Source organism: Olea europaea, unplaced genomic scaffold (genome assembly GCF_002742605.1).
Source record: "Olea europaea var. sylvestris unplaced genomic scaffold, O_europaea_v1 scaffold439, whole genome shotgun sequence".
NCBI classification, from domain to species: domain Eukaryota; kingdom Viridiplantae; phylum Streptophyta; class Magnoliopsida; order Lamiales; family Oleaceae; genus Olea; species Olea europaea.
Genome location: NW_019262696.1, coordinates 143,472 through 167,178, shown reverse-complemented (window position 1 = coordinate 167,178; position 23,707 = coordinate 143,472). Strand labels below are relative to the sequence as shown.

At 37.5% G+C, this 23,707-nt stretch overlaps 2 protein-coding genes across 2 annotated transcripts; both read right to left on the bottom strand.

The window, feature by feature from the left end:
* Positions 1-12,384: 12,384 nt before the first annotated feature.
* Positions 12,385-18,051, bottom strand: LOC111387936 (histidinol-phosphate aminotransferase, chloroplastic-like). Its single transcript, XM_023012570.1, has 9 exons — positions 17,643-18,051; positions 16,861-16,944; positions 16,563-16,717; positions 16,353-16,450; positions 15,918-16,026; positions 14,391-14,548; positions 13,393-13,535; positions 13,141-13,281; positions 12,385-12,841 (listed from the first exon to the last, which is right to left on the bottom strand). The coding sequence occupies exons 1-9, from the start codon at positions 17,886-17,888 to the stop codon at positions 12,710-12,712; spliced, it is 1,266 nt and encodes a 421-aa protein (XP_022868338.1). The 5' UTR covers positions 17,889-18,051; the 3' UTR covers positions 12,385-12,709.
* A 2,224-nt stretch (positions 18,052-20,275) lies between these two features.
* LOC111387950 (TORTIFOLIA1-like protein 4) lies at positions 20,276-23,432 on the bottom strand. The gene is made up of 4 exons (XM_023012583.1): positions 22,535-23,432; positions 22,241-22,328; positions 21,505-21,884; positions 20,276-20,725 (listed from the first exon to the last, which is right to left on the bottom strand). Exons 1-4 carry the CDS (start codon positions 23,324-23,326, stop codon positions 20,438-20,440), a joined length of 1,548 nt encoding a protein of 515 aa, XP_022868351.1. The 5' UTR covers positions 23,327-23,432; the 3' UTR covers positions 20,276-20,437.
* Between the last annotated feature and the right edge of the window lie 275 nt (positions 23,433-23,707).

Here is a 23,707-nt window from a genome sequence, read left to right as displayed (position 1 = left end):
ACAATTGGAGCAATTGTTCCATGCTCAGTTTTATAAGATTGAGTCTGAAGTTATTTTGGTCGATTTGGCGAATCTACATCAAATGCCAAACGAATGGGCAGAAGGTTTTTTTCAAAGGTTCAAGACAGCAAGAAGTAAATGTTTTGTACCTCTGCCCGAAAAGGAGTTTGTCAAAATCGCTCAAAATTATCTAAGCTTTGATTTGAAAAAGAAATTCCAAGACAGGGAATTTCCTGATCTTTTTCAATTGAGCGCAAACGTGATTAGGTATGAACGATTAATAAGAGAAGAAGAGCAAATGAAAAATTCTAGTAAGGGGACTTATTATAGACCCAAATTTTAATGTTCATACCATTAATGACGAGTATTACGATCAAACCGAAATGTGTTTGGCCGAAATAATCAAAGGAGACACATATACTTGTCCTATAATGGCTAAGCCTAGATCGTCGGACAAGGATGAGCCTATAAAAGATGAAAACAAAAAGGCTAGAACGTTCTCGTTCGATGTAACCAAAGCTGACCTTATATTTGATAAACTATATACGGACAAGCAGATAAAGCTGAGCGATAAACATAAGTTGCCAAGCCCTGAACAAATCAAGGGTAAAAAATATTGTAAGTGGCATAATGCATGGTCGCATTTGACTAACAACTATTTGGTTTTTCGCCATGTGTTACAGGACGCCATTGAATCAGGACGAATTACGTTCGAGGATAAGAAGAAGATGGCAGTGGATGAAAACCCTTTTCCACAACCACTTGGGGTGAACATGGTGACGATTGGTTTCAAAAACAAGTTACCAAAATCAAGTTAGTTATAGATGACGGAGAAGAGGGCCCTGAGCCACACCCCAGTGTCTTTGAACGTATCAAAGGGAAGGAGCCTAAAAAGGATGAAGATGTCCTGTGTGCAAGATGTAAAAGAGAAGTGAGTACAAATACAAAGAATCCAGGGATATGGCAGCATCACCATCGCCCTATTTTTTTCCCAAACGCTCAGCCTGGTAGAGGGCGAGGTACATCATTCTATAGGGGACCGCCTTTTGAGAGGCAATTCAGGTCAATAAATAATGGGAGAACATTCAGGCGCAACCTCGCCAACCAAATGTATGGCATTCGTTCCAATATAATGCAGGAAGGGTAATACCCTTTAACGAGATGACCAGAACCCAACAAAGGCGTTTTCAATCAAAATGTTCTCGAAGACAGTGAGGAGACTGGTACAAGTGAATCGATGAAAGAATTGCCAGAGAGTTCTTCTGGGAGATCGAAGTTTAAGCGAGGCAGAAGGGATGGAGAAGATCCAGATCAACCCCTTACTATTCAGTTCGGTACGTTACCTCCTGTCATGGCTAATAACTATTTACTAGCCAATGAGTTCAAGAACAAAGAGAAAGAAGAAGAAGAGAGGAAGGATAACGAGGAAGAAGCATGTGTGCTAGAATGTGAAGCAGGCCAAACTTCTAAAGGGGCCTACAATGGTGAAGAGGATGATGGTATGGCGGACATCATAGAGGAAATTGATTTGGAAGCCGAAAGAAGAAAGAGGGGAGTATCGCACAATACTCTGTTGAAGCAACTAAATCGAGAGGGAGTTCGTGAAGTGGATTTGTTGGGGGAACCATCTGGGCGTTCTTTCGATTATTACGTGCTGTACGGGACACCCAAGAGGAAAAAGAGAATACCTCGCTCTGAAAAGTATGGATCACCTCTTAAGAATAATGCCTCATCCCACATGTTAGGTAATCGAAGAAGAAGCATTAGAAAACAATAAAAAGGAAATTCAAGAAGTGGAAGCTCAGTGCGACATACTACACGTTGACTTATCACAAAAGGATAATTCAACAGATAACAAGCAGGAAGTGGAAATAGATGCTGCCGAAAAGATTATTTTTAAGAGACCAGCCATGAAGTTAACTAAACACTTGAGACCATTGTACGTTAAGGCTTTAGTTAACGGTATACCTGTGGCGAAAGTACTTATCGATAATGGAGCAGCTATAAATACCATTCCATCTAGGATGATGAGAAAATTTGCAAAGACAGAAAGTGATGTGATTCCAACAGAAGTCATCCTTACAAGTTTCAATGGAGGAGCAACTTCAGCTAAAGGGGTTATGCTATTGGACATAACTGTAGGGACAACTACTGGGACCACAGTCTTCTTCGTAATAGATGGTCCTACTAGTTACAATGTGTTATTAGGAAGGGATTGGATACACAGAAGTCGTTGCATACCTTCATCATTCCATCAATGCCTGGTTTTTTGGAATGACAAGGGTGAAGCAGAAGTGGTGCAGGCAGATCATAGACCTTTTGTGGCAGAAGCAAACTCAATGGAAAGGTTTATGTACGAAGGAAACTGCAGACCTGTCAGAGTGGTCCAAGACGGAGAAGAAACTCAAATTGTTGCACAGAGCAAAGAGCCATTTTGGGTAGATGCACTCATTGAAATGTTCAGTCAAATGAGGCCAAACATAGTGGCTCTGGAAAAGCCAGTAACTGGCAAAAAAGTAATCAAGGAATTCTAAATGAGTTGTAAGCAACAAAGGCAAATGGCCGATGTTCAGGCCTTCAAAGCCAAATTAATGGCTTTCAATACAGAATGTAAAGACAAGACAAAAGAAGAAGCAGCCTTGAAAGTATTGGGAGACAAATTGACAGTGTTCAAGTTGGAATAAAGTATTGGCCGAGAAGTCAACAAGGTGGATTGTTTAGAAGAAGAAGTGCTTATAAGGGAAATGGACGATGAAGTAATAAGGATCACCAAGCCTGAATACGCTTGAGCACAAGACCCTCTGATTAAAGTGAATATTAGCAATGAAGGGGAAGATCGCCCAAAATTCGTCAGCCAGATACTCGATCAAGAGGTTAGTGATAAATTAATCGCTTTATTAAAGGAATATAAGGATTGTTTTGCTTGGGAATATGAACATATGCTTGGTTTAGATAGAGATTTGGTGGAATACAGATTGCCAACCAAGCCAAATTTTAAACCTCATAAGCAACCTCCTAGGCATTTTGCTCCTAATGTACTTCCTGAGATTAAGAAAGAAATAGAGCAATTATTAAAAGTATGCTTTATTAGAACAGCCAGATATGTAGAGTAGTTGTCCAATATCGTGTCGGTGCTAAAAAAGAATGGTAAATTAAGGGTGTGCATAGACTTTAGGAACCTAAACATAGCCACACCCAAAGATAAATATCCAATGCCTACGGTAGATTTTTTAGTAGACTCGACTGCCGGACACGTAATATATTCCTTCATGGATGGGTATTCAGGATACAATCAAATTTATATAGTTGAGGAAGATATACACAAAACCGTCTTTAGGTGCCCTGGATCTCTAGGATGTTTTGAATGGGTAGTTATGTCTTTCGGCATGAAAAATGTAGGAGCGACTTATCAAAGGGCAATGAACTTGATTTTTCATAATATGATAGACAAGTTTGTTGAGGTGTATGTAGATGATATAGTGCTCAAATCCATTAAAGAAAAGGACCATTTTGAACAATTGAGATGTTCATTTGAGCAAATGAAACAATATAAACTAAAATTGAATCCCTTGAAATGTGCATTTAGCATTAATGCAGGAAACTTCCTTGGTTTCTTAGTACACAAAAATGGAATTGAACTTGATAAAAATAAAACGATTGCCATTTTAGAGGCCAAACCACGTAACAATAAAAAAGAATTGCAAAGGTTCCTAGACCAAGTAAATTTTTTAAGACGCTTTATTTCTAACTGTGCAGGGCAAACTAAAGCTCTTTCGCCACTTTTAAAGCTGAAAACCCAGGACGAATTCGTTGGAAAGAAGAGCATTAAAAGGCTTTTGAAAACCTAAAGACATATTTATCAAGTCCACCAGTGTTAGTGTCACCAATCCAAGGACGGCCAATGAAAGTGTATATATCGACCGAACAAGAATCAATAGCTGGAATAGTTTCACAAGAAGACCAATTTGGTTAAGAAAGGGCGATTTACTACTTGAGTAGACGGTTAATAAAATGTGAATGTAATTAATCTGCCATTGAAAAATTATGTCTTGCATTGTATTTCACGTGTACGAAATTAAGGGCTTATTTACGACCCGTAACCATTTATTTGATTTCTAGAGTAAATTTGGTTAAGTATATGTTCTCTCACCCTATTTTACACCAGTAGGTAGGCGTTTGGACGTTAGCATTATCAGAATTCGAAATACAATATATACCCCAAAAAGCAATAAAAAATCAAGCTTTGGCTAACTTTCTGACCGATCATCCATGCCTTGACATTCCTGAGGAAATTGAATTAGAAATCAATTCATTTGAATTAAAACCTTGGGTTTTATATTTCGACAGGTCGAAAACCTCTAAAGGTGCAGGAGTAGGAGTAGCATTGATAAATCCTTTAGGGATTTGTTACAAGTTCGCATTCACTTTGGATTGGATGTGCACCAACAATCAAGTCGAATATGAAGTTTTAATCGTGGGCTTAGAATTAATGATAGATATGGAAGTAAAGAATGTGATCATTAGAGGCGATTCTCAATTGGTAATTCACCAATTGATCGGTGATTTTAAGTGCCAAAGTGATTCCATTATAAGTCAATATGAAATCGCCCAAGAATTGTTGGAAGAATTCGACCAAGTAGAGTTTCAATGTGTTAATAGGATATATAATGACATAGCAAATGAGTTGGCCCAGATGGCATCAGGGTATTCAAAGGCTTTAAATTGGAAATCTACTTATGAATATGGAGTAATATTGCCCGTAGTCCAAAAAAATGCGAGAAGGATTGAAACTCATTGCATACAAGATGGAGATGCAATAAATTGGAGGGCAGAGATTAAAAAGTTCCTTAAAGAACCTAATAAAGGAGGTAGTAGAAAAATGAAGTTGCGTTTGCTAAACTATACACTGATAGATGAAGAGTTGTTTAAGAAACGCTCTGATGTGTAAGTTTTCAAGAAGCCTAAACAATCATGGCTGAAGTGTATGAAGGGATATGTGGAACTCATCAAGCTGGCCAAAAGATGAGATAGTTAATTATTAGGAATGGATATTTTTTGCCCAAAATGGGAGAATCATTTGTTCAATATGCGAAGAGTTGTCTAGCATGCCAAAAGCATGATCCAATACAAAGGATGCCAGCAAGAGAGATGGCACTCATTATCAAACTCTGGCCGTTCAAGGGTTGGGCGATAAACCTGATAGGGAAGATTTATCCCCCATCGTCCAAGCAACATACCTTTATTATAGTTGCAACTGATTTTTTCACTAAATGGGTAGAAGCAATACCTTTGATGGAGATCCCCCAAAAAAGTGTCATAGAATTTATCCGTGATCATATTATTTATAGATATGGGATTCCACAAACTTTGATGGTAGATCACGGAACTTTTTTAAATGAAGATCAAGTGAATAAATTCTTGAGTGAGTTTGGAGTTAAATTAGGGAACTTCACACCATATTACGCTCAATCTAACGGACAAGCAGAATCTTCTAATAAGATTCTAAAAAATATCATAAGGAAAATGATAGATGAAAATACCAGAAATTGGCACGAATGTCTAAACAATGCCTTATGGGTTTATCGGACGTCGCTTCGGTCAAATACCAAAGTTACTCATTTCCAACTTACTTATGGACATGAGGCCATTTTGCCTATGGAAATCAACGTGCGATCAATCAGAGTGTGTTTGGAACATAAGTTAAGTGATGGTGAATATACCGAATCACTAGTTCAAAACTTATTGGAGTTAGACGAATTAAAGTTGGACGTCCTAGATAGATTGCAAGTTCAAAAACGAAGGATGACTAAATTTTATAATAAAAAAGTTATAGCGAAGTCATTTAGCCTAGGTAAATTGGTTTGAAAAACAATACTCCCTTTGGATAGCAAGGATCCAAAGTATAGTAAGTGGTCGCCCAATTGGGAAGGGTCATATAAAGTAAATAGCGTGTTGCCTAATGGAGCCTATCATTTCGAAAATTTAGATGGCACCAAGCACATGAGGTTCATTAATGGCAAATATTTAAAAAAGTATGTTCCTTCCTTATGGGAGAATGAACAAATAAAAGCGTAATCAAATTGTGTTGAACGATCGCAGATAAATAAGGCCAGAATGTAATACGTTCAAATAAATTCCTTTATTATCAAATATTCATTACAAATTGTGAGATACAAAATACTAAATGCTCTATAAGCTACAATTGAGAGCAAACTAATTTCTCGGTCGATCGCCAAGCAAGAGGGTGAACCGACCTTGGTCGTCGTTCTGATCGCACTGCTGCAAGGGCAGGCAGAGAGGCCGAGAAGCACTCTCAACAAGCAAAAAGGGAGAAAAGTAGCAAGCAAAGTGGCTTGAAAAGTATCCTCAAAAATTATCTTCCATCATTGAACTCCTTATAAAGAACATGGAGATGATGGGAAGAACTTCGCTGGCCAAAGAATATTTCCTATATCTCCCATACCAAAGGTGACATCAAAATAGATAGCAAAATGGGCGGATCAAATGATTCATTTCTATGGAAGACGAAAATTTTGGATCAATTATTGAGATGACAAACAATGGCAACAAATTAATTTTTGAAGAAAAGAATGGAAACGAAAATGATGAGTGCGAAATACACACATTTATGGAGGCGTGAAGGTGAAAAGACAGAATATGAATGCCCACATTCGTGCCTAATAACTGAAATCAAATGGCCCAAAGTTTTGGAAAAAGAGACGAAAATACCAAGGAAGAATGTACATGAATCTTAGCATAAAGCAATTAAATGCTTGGGAGTTTGACGATTAAGGACAACGTCAATTAATATGCAAGTAGATAAATTAGTCGTTCATTAATGACGATAACTGCTGTTACATTCAAAATTAGCAATAGCAATTAGTGTGAAGTTACAAAAGGAAAGTTAGTACGAAGTTACAAAAGGAAAGTTAAGGCATTAGATATCTTAATTACAATTCATCCCAGGCCGAACGAATTCTTTCCCTAAGTCTCTCCCAATCTTCGCTCTGTTGAGAAGAAACGACATTTAATTCAGCTACAAAATCGTCATCAACCTCCAGCTTTTTGTACTACTCAACCAAAGACTTGGTTCGTTCAATACCTTGGGAAGCATTACGCTTTTTAGCAGCCATTCTCGCCTTACAATCGTCCATCTTTGCTTGAAGCTCCTTCATCTCTGCAGCCAAACTTGTCATCAAAGAGTCTTCGATCATAACGTCGAAAGATATTTCTTTTAATTCGTCCTCGGCTTTGTTAATCTCTAGAAGCAAAGACTCTCTTTCAGATGCAGCACGAAAATATTAAGTACTCCTGGCCTTCAGTTCAACATTTTTGGCTAGCAAGGAGAGGATGTCAGAGTGAACAATCTTCAACGTCGCTTTAAAATCAGTAGAAACATTGAGTGACGGAAGTGTAAGTGTTTGCGCCAATTTCGCACTCAATAGCTCAAGCTTATTCTTATGTTTAGTAGGACTAGCCTGGCCGATATCCATGTCCATAAAAGACACATACTCAAATACCGACTACTTGAGAAACTTTATATTTTCCTCTGAAAAAGCAGAAGGATGACTGGTTGAAGTAGGGCGAGGCGTCTTGACTTGTCCCCAGGAAGTAACAAGTTCTGGATAGAACGCACAATGTCATCAGCACCCTGCAAAGAAAAATGCCAACATTGAGGACTTTCACTACAATAAACGAAGCAAAAATGAAAGTGAAGCAAAATGTTACCTCATCAACAATCTTGGGAAGTTCAGGCATATCACCAGTTGGCTCCACCACCTGTGGGGACTTCCCCTTATCTGGGCAAGAAGACTCTGCCACAACGGGCAGGCCCATGGGAGCCTCTGCATAATTCAAGAAGTAACGAATCAGAAGCCAGTAGCACAAGCAAAGGTAAAACATCAAAATATGTATTACCTTCTGGTTCGACGTTTGGGGGGTCGGCGCCCTGGGAAAAAGGTGGCCCTTCTACTGGTTGTGATGAAAGTTCCGGGACCAAGGGTTTCTCTTTAAGTATAATCCCTTCATCAGCTGATTTGGACGAAACAACTTCAGCAGAAGATGATGGAGCAGGAGCTGCCAAAATCAAAGCCTTCGAAGGAGTAGGCTGAACTTTTCTGAGAAATTCAGGTAAACCATTAGTACATAGAAAAGTATGTTTGTGAATAAACAAATTCAATTACCTTTCTCCTAAGGATGAGAGGAGCGTCATCATCATCATCTTTATCATCCTGCAAAATGGGAGATGCTGAAGCTGGCCGTAGCATTAGCAGGTAGAGAAGCAGATGGATGGATAGAATGTTTACCGCGAGCAGGGGAGGAAGGATTCCTAATGGACACAGGGGTGACTAAAATAGGAAAAGTAGAGGGAGTGCCTGGCTGGTCCAGTAAATAGAAGGCACGATTAGCATCAGTGGCAAACAATCGGCGTTTTACTAATAGCCAAAGCTGTTCAAAAAGAGGATGGACGACACAGCTAGAATTGAAAAGAGTTAATGAAAATTTGCTCGTCAAAAGAATGTTGCGAGCATCTATAGCTTGTGCCTCTGCCTTATTAATAGTGTGAAAGCAATCTGTCAAATTTTTGGAGTAGCAAGGAGGAACAGGCCAAGTTGGGCCAAAACCAAGTTGGCGAACAAAAAATTGGGGAGCATATATTTCAACCCCAGCTTTGGCATTGGTTCCAGTTAAGATATCGTGGAACAATTCCCTCCCAATCAAAAACTGAACCCAAACAAGCAGAGAGGCACTCGTACTGTCTAGGGTGGATGGAGGTTGCACATAATCTGGAGTCAAGTGAGCAGGAAAAAGAAAGAAGGAAGGAATCGAATTTAAGGTATAAAAGAATGAAAAAATGTCTCTACTGGACATATTTACAGGGTTCAGTGGATCAATGGCTAGCCCATAACAGCTAGCAGAACGAAGGAAAATGGATGGAGCACCAAGTGGTGAAAAGTATGCTCTCAACCACAGTTGGGTGAACCAAAGGGGCCCACTGCCAGTGGGAGATGCACCATTCTTCAGTTGAAATTGAAGGGAAGTCATGCCTCTATAAAGGGCAGCTAAAAAGAAGGAACGTAAGTTCAAAGGCCTACCACGCGCCAATTCATACGCTATGGGTAAGTAGCTCATAGAAAGTTTCATACTTGGCACGCAGAGAATATATTTACAAAGCCAAATCTGAAGAAAGGCCACACGCTCAACATAGAAAGGTTCAGCGCTTGAGTGATTATAAAAGTCTTGCAAGCTTGAATAGGACTCAGTAAGTTTCTTGTCAAATTTCGAGGCAACACTGGAAATCAAGATACCAGGAAAGATGGTATCGCCCAAAGACGGAAGATTTATTAGGGCTCCAACATCCCTTAAAGTAATAGACATGGGACCAAGAGGGAAAACGAAGGTGTTATATTCAGAAGACCAAAAACTCAAAGCAATAGGAAAAAGCATTGGGTCGAAAATTGGGGGTTGAAGAGTGATTTCTAATAAGTCTGAAATCCTAGCATGATCAAAAATCGCCTTGGTAGGGCCATGATTCACAAGACGTGCATGCCATCTACGAAAAATAGCATTAGTTTTGGGCCAAGTGCGAATACCTTTTTAGCGAATTGGTCTCAATGGCAGAGAGTTCAGGAACCGAGGACCTTGAGTGCAAAGGAACAGCTGGCCCACCGCCACTTATCCAACGGCTTCGGCATTATTGAACGATGGACCCAGATAAAATTCATTGAGATCAGCATTAGCTTGTGCAAGGAAGTTTGGATTTACATACGGCCTAATAAGGATTTTATGAAAATCTTCGAAACTAAAAGAATCATCAGATTGAGTTTGTGAAGTCCCCATTGGGAACAAAGTACAGTTTCACTAAGGTTTGCCTAAGAAACGTAGCAGAGAAGCAAGAAGATGAACAGTAAAATAGCGAGGAGGAAGCACGAAATATAGAGACGTGGTTTAGTGGTGCAAAGAAATGGCGTCTTTTAGGTTTATAAGGGTTTGTAACGTTGCACCTTTTCAAGCTGTAGAAAGAAAAAATGATTGAAATTCTTAGGAATTTCAAATATTGTTGAAAAATACAAAGTGAATATGACAAAGATTAACAATTGGTATTAATTCTGTCATATTGATGGGTAATTGTTGACATACTAAAAGTGCAGCCCAAATCAAATGGCCCAAAGAGTGAAGCCCAATTGGGGAATCCAGGATAAAGGTCCAAACAGGATTCTTGATGAATACGGTGGAAGTCCACGAACACGGTAACATCATCGCCCAATTTTGCAAGGCGCCCAGAATCTGAGCGAATGGAGTACCTTACGGTCGCCCAGAGCGATGACCCCGTTCTCACCCAAACCTTCGAATCACCCAGGATCTTAGCAAGCATAAAACATTATGGTTATCTAGAATAGTAGTTATTGAAACAGTTATTAAGTGATCTTATCACATTCCACGATTCAAGGAGTCCAGTTGAAGGCGGTTGAATGACAACGAGTAATGGCAACAGTTAGAGACGGCAGTTCCACGACAAGTTAGCCACCATAAAGAAAGTGGGTAGTTATGCAAAAATCAAGCAGTTTCCAAACGATTTGTCACGAATAAATCATCAAGAGAATATAAAAGGAAGAGAAGACATAGAGAAGAAATGACGAATCAAACACTCTCAAACATAGAATATGTAATTTTGATTTCTTAGTTTAAACTTAAACACTTCTTTTAGTACTCGTGTGCTTGCACCCCTTGAAAGCAGTCTGTTTATTTCCAATTGTAAATCATCGCTAATAAAATACTCCTTTTGAGACTTTGTCTCAAGAGATCTATTCCTTACACAATCGTCAGATCCCTTTTAAATTGTTAGCGACTACCGCGCGAAACAAGAACAATTCAATATTTTTGTAAGTTTGCTAATTGACAAGAAGTTCACATTGAAAGTATTTTCGTATTTGTGTTAAGTATCATATTGCCTTCTGACTTGACAGAAGTTCTAGTTCCATTGGGCATTAGAACACTAGTGCTGGTAGGTTTAGAAGGATTTCGCATTGAAGTATGTGTATTGGTGATGTCAGTGGCTCCACTATCCAATATCCAAAAGTTTGACATATCCTGTTTATGATTGAAGGATAAACATATAATTCATTTTTGACCTCTGTGAAAATTGGAGCTTCGAGTTCCACTCCTGCCTCTTGAGAAGTCCACTCTTGCCTCCTGAGAAGTGAGGTTTGCTCTGGTGACTCATTTTTCGTTCTTTTTGTTGGTATTTCATGATAATCATTCATCACATTTAACAAAACAAAATAAAATAAAAATTAGATTAATCAACTATCAATTATATTAATAATCTTAAATCAGGCAGCCAAGTGTGGCAAGAGAGAGACTTGAGGGTAGGGATGACCCCCCCCCCCCCCCCAAAAAATAAAAATAAAAATTTGATACCCTCGAAGTCCATCTCAGATCAGACGGAAATTACTCATCTAATCGAGTAAACAGGACGAGCCATTGCCTTGAAACAACTATAGAGTACGGGAAACATGAACTATTTCTCTCCAGAACTCATAGACTAATTTTGACCAACAAAATCGTTGTGGCTGACGCCAAAAATTGTGTCTACACTAGACGAAATTCCTTACTTCGCCCTTGGGTAGAGGTGAAGAAAAAATTTTGTTGCCACAGCAAAATCGAGACAATCTGCAACATATATTTGGATGCAATTATGGACTTACGGACCAACACAATCCTTTTGCAGAATTTTCGTATTTGACACAAGGTTTTGTTGTTCTTCCAAAACCAGCATGGCTCACCTTGTTTAATTATTATTAATATTATTTGTATTCATAGATACAATTTAAATTTAAACATAAAATTAAAAATAAAATAAACGTGAGACGGGCTTTGAGAACAATGCAGGCTGGCCGGAAATTTCATCATTCTACCGGCCACATGAACCCCTAGGACTGGACCGAACACGACGAAACTTCAGAAGCAAGATGGCTCACGGGACACAACCCATACTGAACTAGGCCTTAACTCAACCAAGATGCACTTGTTCCCAGCACATTTAAGACATTCAGCTCCTTTACTACCATTTATTTCTAAAATTTGGAAATTCAGTTTTTATTTATTTTGACTATATTTTGAAATAGACCCAAGATGGTATAAAGTAAACGAATATGATAGATTATCACGCAGAAATAGAGAAAATGGCGATATGGTATCACATTGCATTTAGTTCCCCCACCCCCCACCACCCAAAATAAATTATTATTCTTAAAAAAGAAGTAAAATAACGATAATTCTACAAAATTATCAAATAATTACCCTAAAAACATTTGAATTCAATATTTAAGGATATCATTTTATGCATGATCAGTTCCTGAATTCAATAGCTTTAGATTTATATACATGAACAATCACAATACGATATACTTTCAATTCATTTCAATTTCACTATTTCAAGAAATCACATTCGATATGTTATATTCGACCGTATTTAACACGTGACGTATCTGTTCATTGTCTAATTCAACAGAATAAATATGCCCAAGGTTTCTAACTGAATCCACCCCACCCCTTTTTCCTCCTAACAAAGAATGCTTGTTAAACTGATATTTTACCAAATGAGGTCCCTGCTCACAAGGCCGTTTCCACTTCTTTCTACGTACCTATAAGCAAAGAACCTTTTGATGCCAAGAGAATTTCATTTTCACTGAAGGCTCAAATAGAATCAGCCTAGGCGTTTGAGACACAACATTAAGGCATCCGTGTGCTCAGGCTTGCCAACAGACACTCGGACATAACCAGACAGTTCTTTATTATTGTAGTGACGAATCATAATGCCCATTTTCGCAAGGTCTTCCTGTAAGAAGCAGCAGTGTCAACACAAGTTCTTTCCCCCAACAGAAATGAAAGAAAACACAAAGCAAAAGAGGCAACAGATGTGCAATGATTCTTAATTGTATTTGCATTTCATTCAATATAGTTTCTGAACTTAAAAACCAATTAGCTTGGATTTAGAAATCAAGGTCAAGGGAATAATAAAAAAGAACACAAAAATAAACCCAAGAAGAATTCAGTTCCAGAACGCAAAGGAATTAAGGAGAAAACAAAAACAGAATATCTCAACAAGAACTCTGAAAGCAAGGCAAAGTTTAGTACCTTCAACTTCTTAGCATCCATTCCTGATGTAACCTCACAAAGAATGAAATTAGAATAGCTCGGATATGGATTGAGAAATGGTACTTCTTTCAAAAGTTTAAAGAGTCTCTCCCTTTCTAGCACCAAAGCCACTTTAACATTCTGGAATAGATTACGTAATAAATATTGGCATTCTAAGTCAAAGATTGCTACTTTAACTCTCAAGGTCATCAAATAAGAGGCTAATTGCCAGACTAGTGTTTGTTCTTGTACCTCTAGATACACAGGATTCGTCAAGGCTGCACATGCAGAAATTTCAGCAGCAACGGACACGTTATATGGTTGCTTAGCCCTCCATAAATATTCAATAATGCTGAATGGAAATGCTCCATATCCAACTCGAATTCCCGCTAAACCTGAATCACCAGATATTAATGATAAGCGTGAGTGATCTCAAATTCACACATACACGTATCATAATATATTACATATAATATGTTTTCTTAACCTACTGAGAACTGGAAGCATTCTGAATCAGTAACTAGCTATCCATTAGGTGTGTGTGAATCAGTAACTAGAATATATAGCATGCTTAGCTCTTTCAAAAAAATCATAGTTACTGATCTCAAATATTCAATAATGATCAATGGAAATGCTCCATATCCATTTGGTTAGATCTCAAATTCTACTTACTGATTCATTTGGTTCTGAATCAGTAAATAGATATCCATTAGGTTCTCAAATTCAGAGGCAAGAACCTAGTGAAGCTATCCATTGGAACTCAAGAATGAGTAACTAGATATAGAAGTGTTGAATTCAAGAAGTCGGTTCAAATTTTGGTGTCATTTGGAGGTGCATTTAATTCAGAGCTGACTACCATTAGTTTAGGAGGTTTGGTATCAGTTTCTTGAGGATTCCTTACATTTCTGAATGCCATATTAGCAACTTCATAAAATCATTATAATTTATTGCGTGGTTAACTTGAATCCCTAAGCCATGCTCAAACTATGTTTTGGATTCTTATAAGGTAACTGTTCTACCAAACAAGTCTTAGTAACTTATTCAATTAGTCTTATAGTTTATACATTAGAGAGTAAGTACCAGATGGCATAGGGTATTAGTTGGAACCTACCTATGAGCCTCTAATATTCCATAATCCATTTCAAAATTTATAGCATGCTTAGCTCTTCCCAAAATAAAAATTATAGTTTTACAGCCTTTGAAGCTTCATTTATAAGATGTTAGCTCTTTGAAATAATAAGGTACGGTACCAGCTCTTTTGCTGAATGTCCGAAGTACAATTAGATTCTCATATTTCTTCACCCAGCTCATCCTAGACTCAATTCCAGAAAATTCAATGTACGCTTCATCCAGCACAACCAATACTGGCAGAGTAAGTATTTTCAACAGGGTTTCATCATTGATTATACTGCCAAACAAGAAAAAAAAATGTACGTTGGAATATATGAAATGCAAAAGGAAGACAACTTGATAATTTAAATCTGTCCATAATTATAAAGGGTGGGGGAGGGGGGTGGAATCAGACAGACGGCAAAATAGTAATTAAGCAACAACTTCATATAATTACACAAGCCACAGATTCACTCAAAATTTTTGAACTTTGGAAGTAATGTTAAACCACCCATAATCTATAACATGGACCATATAAAACAATTTGATCATTGTTCATGGAATTGTCTTCTTATTCAACTTCCTATGAAGCATGGTAATATCTAATAAAAGAACTCAGATATTAACCATTAGAAACATACTCGTAAGAATGTACATGCAGTTCCGTATAACAGCACTTGTCTTTTCCTATTCTGAATTTTAAACAACCGTAGCTCATAATGGTTATTGATAAGAGTGCTTGTAATTAGAGGATTTAGCAAAGGAAAGAAACAGTAAATTTTTTTGGGATTTTCTGTATTTTATTCAATAACAAACCTAACTGGAGATAACAAAGGAATTGAAAGATAACAATCCAGCACTTCGAAAAGCCGGCAGTCTCCACAATAATATCCACTAATTTTTCCTCCTTATCCCTCCCTTCCTCTTCTCTATTTATAACCTATTTGTAACCACTTATCCCGGCCAGCTGGACTAGTTAACAGAATCTGTTGTATCTGCAGAATGGTTCTCACTTCTTCCAGGCTTTTCTAGAATATACTCGTTTCAGGTTCTATCAGTTATATCCCCTCATCTCATTCTACTTCTAGCTACAAACACTTCTAAGGTGCCTATGGTCAGGGTTGGATGCAGAAGGGGAAACTTTTTGCTTGTAAACTATTGTCAACAAATATATTACTCCTGCCTATTTTTCGATGGGTCAATATTTTAGGTACATTATAAAACTCAATTGCCAAGCCCCAAATTTAATATAAATAACGCCTAGTTTGTTGTTAAAATTAATATTCAATTATAATTTCTGAAAAGGAACATACTAGTATTCCAAGGCATCGAATTTGTTTCCTGCCCACTAGTAGTCATGCAAACAATAGATATTCATAGAGCAACATAATGGTGATTACTAAAAACTCATACCATGTCAGAGCAGACACCTGAAACAACATAAGTACTAAGAAACATATTGGCTGAGAATATGTTTCGTATTAACAAAAATAACTTAAAACTGGAATACGTGGCATGTGATTAACAGAGGAAAAAAAATGTCACAGAAAACGAATACATCAAAACTAAATGACCGTACATACAGTGCTCAAAGGATGGTTTAAAATTTTAATAGCAAAAAACAAGAGAAAGCATCGAAAAATAAAAATGGACTCATCAAATGGCACCTCCCATCTGGATTATTAGGTGAAGTTAGGAATATGCACTTAGGTCTCTCCTGCTCAACAACTTCAGCAATCTGTTCTACATCCAAGCTGAAGTCTAACTTCCGAGACACTGCCAAATGTGAGGATATTGAATGAGCATGAAACAGTTTGGCTCAAATTGCCAAATCATTAGTTTTTTGAAAATAAATAAATAAAAATAAAAAATCTGCAGATAACATATCTACATCAACATTTCTGTTTTGAACCTCATTTTATTTTAATTTGAACTACTGGTAAGATATCAGGCATAAGGCCAGGAAAATGAGAACATCAAGGATAACTGAGAGAGAGGGACTTGTATAAAAAATCAAACCATCCACATATAAGACGAACAATCAGACTCAAAGTAAGAACTTAAGGTAGATAAGATATGAAATCGACCCAGCTTGGACCTACCCTTGATGACGCGTGCAGCATTAACTGCTGCATCAAACTCATACATCGTAAATGTTGGTGGGCAGTCCACGATTTTGTCGCCAGGATCCAATACGCATCTGCAGGCAAATAAAAAGACAGACGTACATACAGAACACTTCGTAAAACTGAATCTACATAATATAAAAATAAAAAGACATACACAAATTTCAAAAACCACAGTGCCCGAACCGCATAATCAAGTCAATCAGTTCATCTGCACCACACCCAGCAAGAATATATTCAGATTCAATGCCTGAATCTTCAGCAAGTGCAGCTCGCAAACTACGGCTTTCAGGGTCAGGATAAATATAAGGGAATCTCATGGACCCCAAAGCTTCTAAAACCTACAAGAAATTGAAATATTGTTAAAAAATATGCGCATAGAAAATTGAAATCTGCGCAAGAGATATAATTTCATATCTAAAATTTGAACTTGTAATATTTGCTATTATCCATAAACGAGGACTTTATTCAACATAAGCCTTGCCTCTGGAGGTGGACCATATGGGTTTTCATTCGCATCAAGTTTTACGATATCTTCAGGCTTCCTACCAAGACGAGTAGACAATACCTGCATGTATACCATCAACTTTGGGATAGAAAATAAAGAACAATGAAATCATCCCGACAAATAGCATGGCATTTGTTTGAATATAATCAATCAACTAGAAAACAAAAATATTTCAAAGGGTTAATAGGAGCACAACATGAATTCAACAGATACAGGGCATGTACAACAATGGTAAGAAACCAACTCATGGATTTAAAATGAGTCAAGTAACAAGGAATTGAATGTTTACATTATCATTCATTTCATCAACATTCTCATAGTGTTTTTCATATATACAAATTTTAAAAGGAAATTTAGCAAAATCAAAATGCACAAATTACAAGTCATATTAATTGGCAAAAATAACAAAATCAAATCTTTTTTGTATGCCCCCATTTTCTTTAGTCTCCTATCTATCTTTAATTTTAGTGAGGAAAAATAAAGCAACTGATGGAGTAACAGTTTCCACTTTCCATGAGTCATTCCAAGGAAAGCTAGTTTAGGGGAGAAATTTTCAATTTTGTACGGTCTCCTTTGATTAAAAATTTAAAAGTAACTTGCATTACAATTGCACACGTCTAAAAAACAACACAAAGGAAATCAAGCAACAGTTGTACACATGAATTGAACACAAAAACCAAGCACCAAATCAAAACATATGATGATTCGAATGCGGTAAATACTTCAAAAAGAGAAGAAAACAAAGTTAAATGCTTTACCTCAAAGGGCAGGATGGGCTGATATGGGGATAATTTGCGGAGATGAGGCCGAATAAACGAATCTCCAGTCACCGAGCAGCCCAGATTCTCCCGACTCTCCTCTTTTATAGGCACAGAGGAAGCCATATACGCAATTCCACTCCTCCTCAGTTTTCCTTCCACTGAAAAGCAACTGGAACCAACTCTGAGGCTGGGTCTATCAATGCAAAGAGACGAAGGATTGCAGAACAAATCAATCGCGGCCATTAATGACGATTCCCTTGCAAAATTATTTTTACCTTTCTTGAGCAGGAAAAAATGGAAATCCTGATTTTCCTTTTTTTCCAAATTTTAAATGATAAATAAGAAGAGAAATGGAGAAGTGGAAGAACCCTAAACCCCTTGGTAGCAGCCAACGCTTCTTACACACTCCGCTTTGCTAGCATACAAAAAGATTCGTTTTTTATTTCTGATATTTTCCGTTTAAGTCCTCAACATTTGCGAAATATAGAACATCTACTTTCAACCTTGTTTGTTAACCTAATTCATCCATATTTAAGTGATTCTCTCCTTTCATATATTTTAGGAATTTCCTCAATTTAGGGAGGGTATTGGCTGGTGTTTGCTCAAATATTCCAAGAACTGAAATTTTTCATTAAATTTTGAATATTTTATAAATGGAATCATTCAATTTCAAGTAATTGTTGGAATTGAACCGGAAATGATGATTTTAGTTGGAAAGGTTTAGTTTGAGTTAAAATGTTCATTCCTAGGGCTGGGCAAATATTTCGAACCGAACCGAATCTAACCCGACGATTCTTGTCAAATTAAATACTCGAACGGGTATCTGAATTGAGAACCGACGGGTACGGTTCGGTTCTCAGTTCTAGACCAAGACCCGAAAAATCGAATAAGAACCGAATCTTTCTAATTTTTTTTTATATTGAGTAAATCAAATTATTTTAATTTCAATTTTTTCTAAACAAATTAACAAATTAATGATTTCTAAATCCAAATTTTTGGCCCAATAATTTGTTTCGTTTCTAATTTTTTTATTTTTGGCCCAATTACCTATTTTATTGTTTCATTTCTTAGCCAAACAAGATCAAATACACTAAATAACCCTAAACACCAACACTAAAGTGCATAACGTTGTCTCGACTCTCGCACTCACTCTGCAGCCTCACTAATATTCCAAAACCTATACAATTATTGGTCGACCTGTGACCTCCGATCGAAGCTGTGACATTCGCCAACCGAAACTTTGATCGTAGCGATCATTTGAATAAGGTAGTTTACTAGTCTCTGACATTCCAAAACCATTGAATGTATCATTAGTTGTATTTATATAATGTTGTTATAAATGTTAAAATTTTAATTATAGTACAGAACCGAACCGAATGGAACCGAACCCGAATGGTTCCATAATTATATTTGGACCCGACGGTTCCATTTACTAGATACCCGAAAATTTCGGTTCGATTCGGTTCTAAACCGACCCGCGCCCACCCCTATTCATTCCTAGTATGCGACTCAATTCATGTATTTCAAGAATCGAAAATATCCATCAAACTTAAACATTTTTGCAAATGTAGTCGTTGTGGTTGCATGTAGCTTTCGAAACCAAATCGAAATCGAATGTTCTAATTTGGGTTGGATTTTGATTAAAATGCTCACCTACCCCAAATTCAATTGTTGCGTATTCGAAAGGAAAAAACCTCTGCACAAGGCCTGTACAGGTACACACACATGAGGGGTGGACTCCACATGTGCCTGTACAAGGCATCTCACATGGGGGTGGACCCCATGTGTGTGTACCTGTACAGGCTCTGTGGTGTAGCACAGCCCTATTCAAAATTGCAAATTCTTTGTGCGCGCATTGTGGTATAAACTTAGCTCTCATAGCTATCACATTATTGCAGCCATTTAGTGACAATTGGCATACGTCTAGTTGGATACAATGAATATAACTCTTATTAGAACAAATCAAATATTTAGTAAATTTTAATAAAAGTTAATGAAATGTACGATTAAAAGGTTTTGCATCCCATAAAACGTGTAATTAAAATTAATTATTGATTTTAATTTATCTTGAACCAAACAGAGACATAGTTGCATTAGTGCAAAGACGAGCAACATGCTGATTCTAAAAGAATATATGAAGAGGCCCATATACAGAACGCGTGATTCCAAAAGAACATTTGAAAAGGTCCGTATACAATACGTCTGCTTCAATGAAGCAAAATTAGTTCCATTGAAAATCATTTTCATTTCAATGATCTTCTTAAAATTATTCAAAACATGTTAAAATGACGACAAGTATTAGCAAATTATTTTTTCTCAATAAATTTAATATCCAATGCACGAATTTTTTAATCATCATTCCAATCTATTCATAGCTGTATTTTTCTATTTAATCAGTAACTTTACTAAAACAGATCTACTGCATGTATAGATAATGGCTGCCAGAATTCCACCAGAAGACATTTGGCAACAATCTGTCGTATAATGGCAAAAAAGAAAAAAACAGACAGACAGACGAACGGGAACCAGATGTTGCCACAGCAGTATTTGGTTGATTTCTGGCAGCAATTCCACAGCAATTGCTGTTACTAAAATGCCCAAAAAGTAAAGCATGTATAAAAGAACAGAGAGAGATCGAGGACTTTTTTTTTAATATACATATAAAAACAAGTACATTTAAATAAACTCTAAAAAGCTGATTAGCTAATGGGAACGATGGGTATTGATCTATTTTACGCAGCCAAAATTCGACATTAGTGCCTTTTCAATATATATAAAGATTCGTGTGTGCATCAGTTCTTGGGATTTCCAGCTTCGATGTGTCGGTATTCATAACCTTCCTCGGTAATGCTAGAAAAGAACCTGGCATTGGAATTTTGTCCTTCGGTTTTCCTCCAAAACTTTGGACTCAGAAATTCTGCTCCAGGTATCAGACAACATGTGTTTCCACTAGAATCACTGCTCGGAGTTCTTCGAGTTGAAACAGCTAAATCATGTGACATCTCGTCTAGCACCTTCTCCAGACCATTTACTCTTTTTTCCAACGAATTCATTCCCTTCTGAGAGCTTCCAATAAATCTCTGGTATAAAAAAGGCCATAGTTGAAATCAGTATTTGGCTTCTAAAACTTAAGTCATTCAATAAGCATAAAATACAAATAGTAAACACGGGAAATTAAGCGCTTGTCTAGGAGCAATTCTTAAACAATTTTAATTAAGAACTAATGAAATAGTCTTTATTACCCTGTTAAATGTTAGAATTACTCGTACACATTTCCTCAACCGTCATATTTGACTATTCCCGGAGGGCAAACTTCGCAATGCACAATAAATACAATTATGGCCACAGTATTTTGTCCGAGAGATGTCAGATGCCAACGATAAAAAAAATGATTAAAATTGCTCACGAATTGCTCCCAGACATGGGCTAAGTCTTCAGCAAAACATTTTAACACGAAAGAGTTTGAAAACAAATAGCAATTAAAGGACGTTGTAAGAATAATTCAGAAGTCCAAAAGACTTCAGTCACAAAATTTCTCCCTCCAATTCTTCTATGTGCCAATTCCCATTTTCTTTCCGACTCTATTCTTCGAATTTCAACGAATCATAAAAAATTATCCATTTTACTTAGATTGACCCATGCAAACAATAACCGCGAAGGAAACAAAGACCAGGGTTTGTTCATGAAATCTGATCAATATGCTGAATTAACATATACAAATCCAAGAAACGAGCAGGCTTCCAATGTAGAAGCTAAAAGTTTAACCAACAATGACATATTTCTTTCCTCTCGAGTAAATTTTATCGGAAACAAAAAAACACACGATTATATAAGGTACAACAAAAGACGAGAGTAGAACCTGGAGGAGTTCCAACAAACTAGATTGCTGGTTTTCAATTTGTACAAGCTGTTCCCTAATCAATGATATATCCTCGAACTCTTTTTGATCGCCAAGATTGCATTCATTAGCCTTGTCGGCAGCCATATCTAATGCGTTATCGTCATTCCCATTACAAGGAACCACACGAGACCGAAAGTTTTTCCTGAAATCAACCTTACTCGACTTAGAAGTAATCCTGTTTTCACTTTTTACAGCTCTTTTCTCATTGCTGGCGGGAGAAGAACTGCTAGATGTAGGCGACCTGCTTGTCAGCGTTTTCTTTACTCGAGGAGTCATCGAGCCTCTATTAACGGGACTAGTGGAAATCCGTACGGGGGAGCGTTCGCCACTTCCACTATCTGATTCACAAAAAACTAGGTTTCATTTCAAAAATATACATTCGAGCCGTAAGTACTATCTTGAAAAGGAATTCAGCAGAAGCGTAAAATTAAAAATGTTGTTGTACATCAAATTTTAGTTACTTGTTCATTGTAGATATTTCTTACCTTGGAATAGAACTACTTTGTGAAATGAACAAGAAATCATACAAAAATAAAATTAGTCAAATATTTTACCCCTTTTATATTGAATATAACCGAATTTCGTTCATAATTAACATAGAAACAAAACTTCACTATCACCACGGTGATCAAATTCATCAAACATTAGACTAAGGAAAAGGAAAACGGACGGAAAAATAGAAATTATCATTTACCTTTTGGAGTAGATTCCTCTTCGTATACTGCTGGAACATCTCTCCACATCTCTAATGCCCGATTCATTGTCTCCCTCACAACTTTCACCTGTTACATCGAAGAAAAAGAAATAAAGAGTGAGAATCAAGTTTTTTTTTCTCTGTATGTTTGGTCACCCTTATAAGTAGCTTTTAAGCAGTATTCTTGGATGCTTTTTATGCGCTGCCAGAACAGGTCTAATAATATAATTCCATAATCTCAAATTTCACGAAGTGATTATTGATTATAATTGAGGAAATATATATATAATTTACCTTGTCAAATCTTCTGATGTCCAATGTAGCTACACAAGAAGCCTTAAACTCCGGTAACATATTTGTCTCCGCTGTGGCCAGCCTCTCTAAAACCTCCGCCGCCGCTTTTCTGGTGGCCCAATCATCACTGCTCAAGAGCTCAACAGTGGTCGAAATCAAACAATTCAATAAATTCTTGGTTTTAGCAGCCCCAACGCTCACAATGCTGCCAATGAGCACTAACAAAGCAGATTTCGCTCTAAAACAGTCACTTTTCACTAATTTCAACAGCCTCTGCAAGAGCGTTTTCAGCTCCGCCATGTCGGGTTCCTGCGCCGCCCCCACAGCGGCAGCTAGGCACAGCGAAGCACCGATCTGTGAGTTTTGGTCTTGTTCGTGGAAAAGAGCGTCTACAAGGGGCTTGAGAATGGCAGAGAAAGGAGGCTTTGTTACGTGGGTAGTAATGGAGGTTATTGCACCGACACAGGCGGAGCGGACTGTGGAGTCGGGGTCTCGGAGGCGGCGGAAGACAGAGGAGAGCATCCTGGATAGGTGTGGCGACAAAGCGTCCCCGTGGGAGGCGGATAGAATTCCCAAAAGGCGGACGCACTGACGGCGGACCGGCGACTTATCTGACGAGTCGGTGGCGGAAAGGCAGTTCAAAAAAGGGCCAAATGATTCAGTCGAAAGATTTCTAGCTATAGACTCCAATTCATTAGTAGCCATGGAAAGAGTGTCTCTGTCTGAGAGTTTATTAAGGCAACTGTTCACTCGGGTTTTGATATCACCGGAGGGTTGTTTTGTGATAGCCATGAGGTGGCGATATTAATTAAATGCTGAAAAGAAGTAATTTTTATGCGGTGGTGGAGGGTGGAAACGGCGGCGGAAGCGGTGGCAGTGGTGGTGGAAGCAACACGAAAGTTTGATTGGTATACTGCAAATGAGGGATGAATGGGTTAATATATGGACAACAACGTGCTGGGTTGGTGGCGTGTGGGGGTGAAAAGTTTTTGAGAAAATTACACTATTGGTCATAAACTTATTGTTCTAGTAAAGTTAGTTTCCAATCTTTAAAAGACGACGAGTTAATATCTTATATTTCATTGGTGTAGCACAATACGTCTGTAACGGTGGAACCGAAATCTTCGTCAATTGTCATTTTGCCTTAGCCCTTGTTTGGGAGAGCATTTTTTC